This window comes from Pseudomyrmex gracilis, unplaced genomic scaffold, assembly GCF_002006095.1.
Source record: "Pseudomyrmex gracilis isolate BER0280 unplaced genomic scaffold, ASM200609v1 scaffold_159, whole genome shotgun sequence".
In the NCBI taxonomy this organism is placed as follows: Eukaryota; Metazoa; Arthropoda; class Insecta; order Hymenoptera; family Formicidae; genus Pseudomyrmex; species Pseudomyrmex gracilis.
Window position 1 is genome coordinate 288539 of NW_018020743.1, and position 10736 is coordinate 299274.

The 10736-nt window shown below is 46.5% G+C and overlaps 1 protein-coding gene across 1 annotated transcript; it reads right to left on the reverse strand.

Moving 5' to 3' along the window:
• Nucleotides 1-775: 775 nt before the first annotated feature.
• LOC109857453 (homeobox protein goosecoid-like) lies at nucleotides 776-7188 on the reverse strand. The gene is made up of 3 exons (XM_020433756.1): nucleotides 6633-7188; nucleotides 4185-4474; nucleotides 776-988 (listed from the first exon to the last, which is right to left on the reverse strand). Exons 1-3 carry the CDS (start codon nucleotides 7186-7188, stop codon nucleotides 776-778), a joined length of 1059 nt encoding a protein of 352 aa, XP_020289345.1.
• Nucleotides 7189-10736: the final 3548 nt, after the last annotated feature.

The window sequence follows — 10736 nt, forward strand, 5'->3', positions numbered from 1 at the left end:
TTTTTTTTTTTTTTTTTGTTTCGATTGACTCTTCCGTTACGTTCCAATTCAGCATTTGGAAGACCGCAAAAAGTTTCAGCGCGACTGTTTTGATATTCCTAAACGATCGACGTGCTTTAATATTTATGCGTGGAAGAATAGAAGCTGTGTGTAAACATTTATATAAACCAGAATGTATTTTCTACAACACAGCGGGAGAGGAGTGAGAGAGTGAGAGAGAGAGAGAGAGGAGAGAGGTGCGCGATTTCAATAAGAAAATATTATTTTAAAACCAGGTTGCGCGCTAGCAATAACAATAAGCGTACCGATAGTAGTTAAATTTCTCGCGATCTAAATGGACACCTCTCGCGCATACTCGCTTACATGCAAATGGAAATCTATATAATAAAAGTGTCATAAACGAGAAAAATTCGAGTCTCGTTCTCTTTTTTTTTTGTTTTTTCTTTTTTCTTTTTTTTTTTTTTTTTCACCGGATATAAAGACCGAAGGAAATCAACACGTCGGCACATACCACACGCACACACACCCACGTCTCGCTTCGATGCAATAATTTATTTCAGTATTATACACATTCATCGTTATTTATATTTACAGTAGTATTTACAGTGCGGTTGTTACGTATGTACATTATAACGCCCCTTGGATTGTTGCTAAGAGCGCGAAAACACAGCGGACGATTTTTTTTCTTTTTCTTTTTTTTTTTCACCGGTCGTGACCTTCTCTTCTTCCCGATTTTTCAACGATCCTCGTCTCGTCGCGAAGTGACGGCCGCACACTACGCCACTTCGAGATCGGAGCTGTCCGTGTCCTGCTCGATCTTCTGCTGCTGCTGTCTGCTCAGGCTCAAACGACCATCGCCGACCATCACCGTAGCCGCGGCGCCCCCGTCCTCGTTGCGCTGACGCTGCTCCAGCTGCAGCTTCCGCAGACGATCCTGTTCTTCCCGCTTCTGCTTCCGCCACTTGGCGCGACGATTCTTGAACCACACCTAAAAACCGAGCACCGAGGTTCGATGCGATTTAGATTCGACTGAACCGCGTTTTTTTCGTGTTTTCACAATTAATTTGTTTTCCTCACGTTATCACACAAAAAACGATTTGAAAGACAATTTTTTCTCGCGCTTGAAGAAACGCGAACTATTATTTATTTAAATTATTTTAAAAGAAGTGGCAAGGCAGTTGGAGTCAAAAGCACAGTTGTTGGTGTGTGTAAATGTAATAATGATGTTCTTTATTTAATCGTTTGCAAAATAACGTTTCGACCATAGTTTTTGGTCTTTATCAAATTTGTTAGAAATATGCAGTTTTAAAAAAACGTCGATCAAAATACAAATTCGAGCTGTTACATGGTGGTGTTCGCAGACAAAAGTTGTCACTCAACTGTGAACACAACTGCCTTGCCACTTCTTTTAAAATAATTTGAATATCTGGAGTTATCTGTTTTTCTGATTATTTATTTATTTTTTTTTTTTTTTTTTTGTGCATAATTGTACAATAATTTGTGGATCAATTAGCGTTTTCTCGACATTTGTTTTGCGACAACGCTACGGTCGCGTCAATTTGTAAATCGAAAGACTGTTTTTTTTTTTTTTTTTTTTTTTTTGGAGTCAATTTGGATCGCTGAGCTTTAAGAAACGCGTTTAAAAAACGTTTCGCAAAAACTTGTGATTACGAAGAACCATCGACGCGCCTAAAGTGCGTTACCTAACGAAGTAAAAGAAAAGATGTGTGCGAGAGACACATCAAACGCATTCCTACCCTCCCCGCACTCGAAGCGCGCATTTGTCCGCGCGTCACGCCTGTCTGAATCAATTCGAATGAAAACACCGACAATCAATATATATATTCACCCTTACTCGCTCGTACATTCGTTTGGCTGCATCGTAATAGCTACTACTACTGCAATAGTATCGCTCGAGATTTCGGTGCCTCTCCCTCCCTCCGTAAAATTTTTCTACGTTTCACGGGGATGCGAAATTAAATCTATCACGTGTGTGTGTGTGTGTGTGTGTGTGTGTGTGCGCGTCGTTTTTACTACGCGACGATAATTTCAATAATTCCAAACGACGACGGAGATGTAACGTGCTCTCTTCTCTTATCCGTCTACTCTTGCGCTACTTGATTCCCGGAGTAAAACCCGGTGGCACCCCCGATAGTTTCTCTAGAAACTCTGTTGTTCCTCCGTGTCTATATCCACCGTCAGATTCAACATCGCGAGTCTCGACACGAATCTCGGAAGTACACAAAACAGAACCCGCCTCGGGTTCTCCTCTCCCGCCCCCCCCCCCACCCCGCTTTCACAACCCGATTCTTAGTTTTTTTCTTTGTCCTCTTCTGCGCCTTCGCCAAGAGTCGCTATTCTACTAATTCTGTGCAAACAGACTCTCTCGGCTCTCTCCGAGAGGGTCGTAGGACGGGGACGCAGGTATACATATATATATATATATAAATGTATGTTGTTCCAGTCTTTAAACAACTCTTGAGACTCGGAGGGGGCAAAAACTTTTCTCTTTGGCGGAAGCCGACGCGCGACGCGGGTGGTCGCGCGCGAGTGTCAATGATTCTCAGGATCCCGATGATTGTGGTGCTCTCGACGAAGAAGAAAATCGTCGTCATTTTTCTCGTCTCGGTTTCCGTCAGATTTCCATCGACTGCGCGCTCGCGGCTTTGCTTCACGATACCGAACCTCTCTCTCGCGTTCGGATCCCACGCGCTTACGATTTCAACGCTATTAAAAAAAAAAAGAGTAGCTCACGGACCCGAATATTAAGATCCGGAGCTAATCTCGACGCGCGTGTTCGAAACCGCGTGACATTTACACACACGCTGTTGCGCGCAATAAAAAAAATCAACAGGAAATTTAGATTTTCGCGAACGTTCGCTTACATTCGAAAAACATTCCGAGGAAAACGTCGTTTCGAACAAGATACACGGGGGGAGGGGGGCGGGGCGGGAAAGAGATGCAAATCGAAACAACTTTGGTCTCTCCAAAAAAAAGAGAGATTTTCGAATGTAAAAATCGCGAAGAAAAAAAAATTTATATATCGACGTGGCGCGCACACGTACCCTCTCATCGCATCGAATCGAGAACCGCTAATTGCTGAAAAAATAACGCTCGATCAGCGACACAATGAGCCGCGGCATTAATTGAAAGGTAAATTCATACGAAATTAGCGTGACGCGTAAAATGCGCTCTCTCTCTCTCTCTCTCTCTTGTCGGCCGCGCGAGAGAAAGAGAGAGAGAGAGAGAGAAAAAACCACATGCGTGGGGGGTGGGGAACGGGCTGAAGGGAGGGGCGGGGAAAGGGGTACCACACTTCGGAGATTATAAATCGCACGGCACACACGTACATACACACACCGCTTATGAGTGTGTTATAACGAGCGCGCGAATATCCGTATGTATAATTGAAGTAAACACATTATCGCTAAAGCTTTTAATCTAGCATGCAACTTGTTGGCTCAAGTCGAGCGCGAGGCCCCGATAAATACCCCCGGCGCGGTAAATTTTAATGAACCCGTTAAAATATTATGGGCTTTTATGCATTAGGACGGCAAACACCCCAGACCCCGTTCCGTCCCATCGCTCAGAAGCTCGGGCGGACGCGGCGGCGGCGAGCAAGCGCGTATTAGTTTGCCGACATTACAAATTGTGCGTGCGGGACCCCGGGCCCATCCCCGGACGACGGTCAATGTTTGTCAATCCCGAAACCCAATATTCCGTTCACGGCTCGAGAAAGTAATTTGTCATCGGCGGCTTAAGCTCGCTCTGTGCGTCGCGCAAACGGTAGTCGTTTCTTCTGTTTTTTTTCGGAAAGCGAGAGGCGGGGGGTGCACAAGTCCCGGAAAACTGTCAACACACACTTTCCCACACACTCCTCCCCCCCCCCCCCATTATTCTGTCGCTCCCAACGTACCCGAAGAAGCGCAACTTTAACGCGAAATGTTTAACCGGAACCCCATTTCTCGCTTCGGTTGTTTTGATTTTTTTTTATGAAAGCAAATTATCAGCTTGTACCCTAATGTTGTGATAATTAATGACAACAAAATTACTCGCGTCGTACAATCGAACTTGAAGTTTTCTCAGAAATCGACGTTGCAACATCAAAAAAAAAAACGAATGTGAAACAAAAAAGACAGAGTTTTCTCGAGCGAAAAAAACCGCGAGAGAAACGTGTGACTGACCTCGATCCTTTCCTCCTTGAGATCGACCTGAAGGGCCAGCTGTTCTCGCAGAAGTACGTCGGGATAATGCGTCTTGTCGAAGGTGGCCTCGAGCTGCTCCAATTGCTCCTCCGTGAATATCGTTCGGTGACGACGTTTTCTCTTCGCCATCGGTCCTATTCCCGGATTGTTTGGATTTATTTGATAAGGATGACCGGCGTGATAGAAGGTCGGTTGTCCGTGAAGGGAAACACCGGCGGCGGCCATCGCCGCCACGTATCCTCCGGGATAAAGTCCGGGATAGGCCGCGGCTGCAAGTGAAAAAAATCAAACACAAAAAACTAGATAACTTGACCCCTGTTCCATTTAATTGTTTCAATTGATATATTTCTTTACACGAGACGACGCGCGCGCGCGCAACGCGCAAGTGACATAATGAAGATTATTCGCCGGACGCAAACGCTATTACGTATCGCGCGTCGCATTAAAGATTAAAACGGCCATTCTCGCTCGCGATTATAACATTAGGGGATCGCTCTCGGGATCGATTTTAACAAAGGATAATTGTAACAATCGCGGTAATTCGAGCCGTTGATTGTTGCGGATGACAAAGGGATTACATCCTTCACAATAAGGTTGATCGCGGCCGGGCTGATGTTCGCGACGCCGACTTCTTCTTCGAACGTGCGTGATATCGATTGAAAAACGACAAAAAATAAAAATAAAATAAAATAAAATAAAAAAAATAAAAACCTATTCGCGCACGGATAAAGTCTATGTACCGGAAACGTGACTCTCGTAGGAGACTCTCGGTAAGAAGAGCCGGCAATCCTTGCCGACCCCATTCGCGATGTTTAGGATGATAAAAAGGTCGCCGAGAGAGCGCGCGCGCGCGCGTACGCCTCCCCCTATCCCGGGGGACGTTTTACTTTAAAATCTCGAAAAAAGCTGCTTAAACGCGACGTTGCGTATGAAAATGTGGGGACGACGGTAAAAATTTCTGCCTTTACTCGCGCGCGGATAGAGAGAGAGAGAGAAAGAGAGAAAGAGAGCTTCGGCTCCTTTCCCGTACGCTTTCATCCCCGTTTCTCCTCTTTCTCGCGTCGCTTCCATTTCAACGTTCTTCGTCTTCTAGCGGAATTGCAGAAGAAGCTAGATCGTTCATGCATGATCGAAACGGATTGCGGATTTCATCTCGCGTATCCCCAATGCAGAAAGAGCGCGGTTTCCTTGGGAGGGAAAAATACCTAAAGCTCCTGCGGGCATAAAAGAAATTTTGGCGCGTTTCGCACCGAGTCTTTTTCTCTCTCTGTCTCTCTCTCGCTCTCGCTTTCCGAAGGATTTCACGCTCGTCTTGAATTTTTGCAATGTAAACTGTTAACCCCTCGCGTCTCTCTCTCTCTCTTCTCTCTCCTCTCGAACAAAATACATTCGCTACGGTAACATCCGTCAAAAGTTCGTGTAGCAAAAACAAGCGCTTCGGTGACTATAAAAAAAAAAAAAAGAAAAAAAAAAAAAAACGAAAAAAGAAAAAAAAATTCAAATCAATATTTTTTTCGCGTTTTATCAGAGAAAGAATTTCTCAATGCATGTGCGCGCGCACAAGAATATTACTTTTCCCCCCGCGCTTCACAATCTTTCTTTTTTTTCAGTTTTCCATATATATTAATCACAAATTGATGACTGACATTTTTGTTAACGAAAAAATTTGCGAAGAATGAAAATTACCTTAATAAACGCTTAATAAAACTATTATCGAATAAACGTAATTAACGTACCTGACGGCACGAGAATAAATTAATCGTTCTCCCGCGTTTCAATCCCCGAACAATTGCGCTCGATTCTCCGAGCGCGCGATATATTCCGGACGCTTCATTTACTCAAGCGTGTATTATTTCTATATTAGTCTCTCTTTCGAACGTGAGCCGCGCGAAATTTGCGCCATCGTTTACGTCGGCGTTTTATAACGTCGGATAATAAAAAATTAACCGATTATGTACGTAAGAGAATTTGCTTTCGATTATATTTAGTCTCGTTTAAATGAAAACAATTTAAAACACAACGCGTCAAATCTCTCTTTGATCTCCGTTGAACGTTTGATTCGAAAAATATCTCAAAGGAGAAAAGCGCTTAAGTTATATGCACGTACACATGCTCTAAAACTCTATAATACTTCTCTCTAACAATACTCTAATACTCTCTAATACTCTTCAACAATGTAACGTTAATCACAATTTCACGCATGCGAGAACCCGAAAAAAAAAAAAAAAAAGAAACGGGCGCGGAAAGTCTCGAGAGACTACGTGTAAAAGTAGGTTTTAAAAGAGGTTCTTTCAGAGAGGGGGGAAAGATTAAGAACGTCTTTTAAGCGTTTTCGCGCCCTTTTCGGGGTGCGCGCTTCGGTTCGGGCTCCGAAAAGAGGAGCCCGGAGTCACTCAATCCTTCTTCGCGGACGCGTTAATCACTCACCGAGAAAATCCGCCGAGGTGAAGGCCAAGTGATGCAGCTGCTGTTGAAGCGGATGAATCGCCGACGCGGTGCGTCCGGCGATCGATTCGATCGTTTCCGGTGTCTGAATCGCGGACGCGGCGACGGTGGTCGTGCTCGTCGGGCTGATGACGTTGCCGATCGGACGAGGCGCCAGAATGCTGTCGATGGTGAAGAGAGACGTCGGGGACGACATCGAGGCGGACGAGCCGCCGCCGCCGCCGCCGCCGCCGCCGCCGGTCGGTCGCGACGTGACCGGTTCCCGATTTCGCTGCGTCCGCGGCGGCTGCGTCTCGTCCGCCGTGCCGATGATCGGACTTCGGGCGTACGTCCGGTCGCAGTTCGTGTCCGTCGTTGCGATCGTCTCCCCGTTGCCGCGCCTCGTCGTCGATACGTGATTCTGTCCGTCCGGCGAGTAGCTGTACAGATAGCTGTGCCCGTAACCGGATATACCGGGACCATCGTGAAGCGGACTCGACGGTTCCGTCATGGGCGAGCGTGATCTTGGCGAGTCGCTCGCATAAGTGCTCTCTACCATTTCACGCGCACGTATTGACGAACTGCTCAATGTAGCGGGTGTATCGACGCGCTTAGGCGAGGGTGTTGTTGTTGACGACGTAAAACCCGCACCGATGTCCCAGATTCGATAATCCGCCGAACGCTTCGGAAAAATCGACGACGACGTTACGTCTCCGACGATCGCATCTTGGGACGATGTCGTCGATGATGATTTCGTGACCCGCAGATCCCGCGGCTTTCTGAGTTCCAGGGTCGAGTAACCAGCACTTTCTCGTCGGATCGTCACCGTTTCCCGATCGCTATTCTTGTTTTTGCAGAAAGACGGGACGAGTCCGCGCGATCTTAGAGTTAGCATTAGATTGTACGCGACGTCGCGTGTGTACGGGTATACATGTATATATTTTATATATATATATATATATTATATATATATTATATCTATTTTCTTTGGCAACTTGTCTATTTTATAGCACCGAATCTAAGATCCACGGATCTTGGACGCCTGACGCAGCGATCAACAAAATCATCAAGAGAATTAACGCGAACATGGATAATAATTTTCAAGCGGCGATTCACGCGCCGCTTGTGGTGGTCATCGAAAATCGTCCTCCTTTTTTTAATTCGGATCAAAGCCAAAACGACAAGCCAATGAAAAATCTTGTCTTCGCACTTTTATTTGTGTGTTTAATTTTGTTACACGATCCCATGAAATTTGAATCAAAATCAAGTTTTCAGGCGTCAGGTTTGCGGTTTGCGCTCGTCGTTTTGTCTCGCGGAGGAGAAGAAAAAACCGCGAAAAAAGAAAAAACGCAAATCTGTGTCTGATCTCGAGCGTTCTTTCTTTACGCGGACGACCGCGCACTTTGATCCACTTCCAGTTAAGCTGTCATAGGACGCCGAGGCGTGACCGATCCCGCGCCTAACGTCGCGCGTCGCGGACACGAGGAAGCAGTGACATCTCCCCGATAAAGGACATTCGAGGACTGGCCATAGTGGTGTGGCTACCGCGGTGCCGCGTGGACGGCGCGATGCGCGCTTCCTTTCCTGCGCGCCCTTCCCGGTCCTGTCGTCGCGCAACAAACCCGAAAGCCACCCCCGTGGCCCGGAGCCGCGCCAGCCGCTCCTCGGTGGCGGACAGAGAGACACCCCTCGGGTGCCACGTCGGTTGGCGTGCGTTGTCCGCGATCAGGGCGTGGTTCTATCTGGCTCCGTCCACTTTTCCACCACTCCGCTCGCGCTCGCCTCTCGCTATCCTCCCCTTCCATGCGAGCGCGCGTTATGAAACGCGAACGCCAGAAAGAGGGCGCCGAGAGAGAGAGAGAGAGAGAGAGAGAGAGAGAGAGGGTGAGGCCGAGGGTGAGGACTAACGACGACGACGACGACAACGAGGACTCCCGCGCGCGCGGAGGGTGTGCAATCGCGTCGCGACGCTCAGGGGTGGGAGCACGCACCCCTTTCGGATGACGTGCCGCGGCAACAGACACGCGAGGCAACGCAACGCGCGCTTGTCGAGAGAGGGTGGCGAAATAACTCACCGAAAGAGAGAGAGAGAGAGAGAGAGAGAGAGAGCGAGAGAGCGAGAAAAAGGAAGAAAAAAAACCCGCGGAAGCGAACAACATATTTGTCAATGCATATTACGAAGGTTACCGAACTTCTCGTCATCGCCGTCTGAACGCACGGGTCAAATCAAAAAGCTTATTTTTACAAACGATCTTCAATCATCACACTTTAAACAATGAAAACAATGTTTCGAGTGCGTTTGATATAATACGAAAATTTGATATAGATAAAATTATGCGTGTACAAATGAGATCACATTTTTCAAAATAAGCTTTTCAATTGTTGATTTGAATTCAGATAAGAATATTAGAGAGAATATCTTATTTTTTATTCTAATATACTTGTGTTTCGAATCGTTACTTAATCGGTTATTTAATTTTTACAAAATGTGAAAACAAGAAATTTCGACAAATACCGGTTCTTCAAAGCCGAATTCAAAAATCATTCGCTTCTATATACGTATAGAATCATTTTCGTAATTCTTTTATCATTACTTCCGGTATATATATAAATTTTGCCTCGTCGTTCTCGCAAACGAAATAAACGTCGCGTGTCAACGCGTAATCTTAAATGATAATCTCGAATCGATTTGCCGACGTTACGGGATCAAACAACGAGCGCGAACGCCAATCCGAACGCGATGAGCCCCACGCGGAAGCTCAGGCGTTGGTAGATCTGGATTATGGCGGTTGCGCGCCGCAGAGAGGGAGAGAGAGAGAGAGAGAGAAAAAGAGGGAGAGAGAGGTATGTATCTCACTCTCTCTCCTTCCCCCCGCGGGAGAATCATACACGTTTACCTATCTATCTATCTATGCTGCGAATCCACGCGGATTTGTTCAATTATTCAAATCCCGGCCAAATGCGTCCGTATTAATAACATAAAACCGTTGTAATGTGCATTGACTGTCGTCCTTCGTCCTTACGTCGGCCGAAAAGTATGTCGAGGGGGGCTTGCGCGCATATAGTTCGGAGAATCGAGCGTGAAAAGATTTTTCCCTCTCCTCTCTCTCTCTCTCTCTTTCTCTCCACGATGGGGTGCGTTATATGCCATATGAGGTCGCATTGTGAGGTACCCCACGTCTCTTCATCGTTTCTATCTCGACCCCCCCCCTCTGAACCTTTCCTCCTCCTCTTCCTCCTCCCTTCCGCAATGGGGCACGTCCCCCGTGCGGGTCCATTCGTGCGCAGCGAGAGATCCGCGCCAGGTTTAATCCTAATCCGTACGTTAATCGTACGTTTGATCCGGCGAACCGGATCCCACATTTTGTGCGATCCGTCCGCGCATTATATCAAACCCGCCATCCCGTGTGTGTGGTGTGGTGGTACCCTCCTTCTATTTGCCTCTACCTACCTTTAGTTAGGTCGTTGTCGGAACTAGAAGAAGCTAACTTGTCGCGCGCGCGCACGCGAGAGGGAGAGAAAGAAATCCACGAAGAGTCCGAGTCTTCAAAGAGGGTCGTCGGTATGTCTATTTTCGCGCGGAAGAACGTTCCCCATTGTTCCCCGATACGTCGTGAATTTTATTAACCAAAATCGCGCTTAGCGGAGAGAGAGAGAGAAAGAAGACGAACTGAGAACCGGCCATCGTTAATATATCTCTTGATCTGCTTGATGATCTTTTTGCGATTTTGCAGGCGGTCTTCGGTCTTTCGCGCGCGCGCGCGCGCGCTTACGGCAAATTGTGCCCCCCCTCCCCCCTCTCCGTACGACGAGAAATGGCAAACGAGTTTATTTCGACTGATGCGGGGTCCGCGAAACGTTATGAATTATGAATGAGATGTTTTCTGGGAGAGAAAAGGCAACAAAAGTTTAAACAAGAGTTTGAGCGGAACTGAGAAAGAAAGAAAGAAAGAAAGAAAGAAAGAAGGGAGCGGCGCGATGTTAGTCGCGCTGTTTTCAGATATCACGAATTTCAATCGGAGAATGTAAACTCCGTAACGTGAAAAAAAAATTATATATATATATATATATATATATATATATATAAAGAATGAATCTTATTCTTGA

Excerpts from the sequence above, each read along its gene's own strand:
- LOC109857453 (XM_020433756.1), bottom strand. The coding sequence starts at position 7,188 with ATGGTAGAGAGCACTTATGCGAGCGACTCGCCAAGATCACGCTCGCCC. Across the intron at positions 4,475-6,632 it reads CACCTCGGCGGATTTTCTCG|CCGCGGCCTATCCCGGACTT; the intron begins GTGAGTGATTAA and ends TTTCACTTGCAG. Across the intron at positions 989-4,184 it reads TCAAGGAGGAAAGGATCGAG|GTGTGGTTCAAGAATCGTCG; the intron begins GTCAGTCACACG and ends CTCGGTTTTTAG.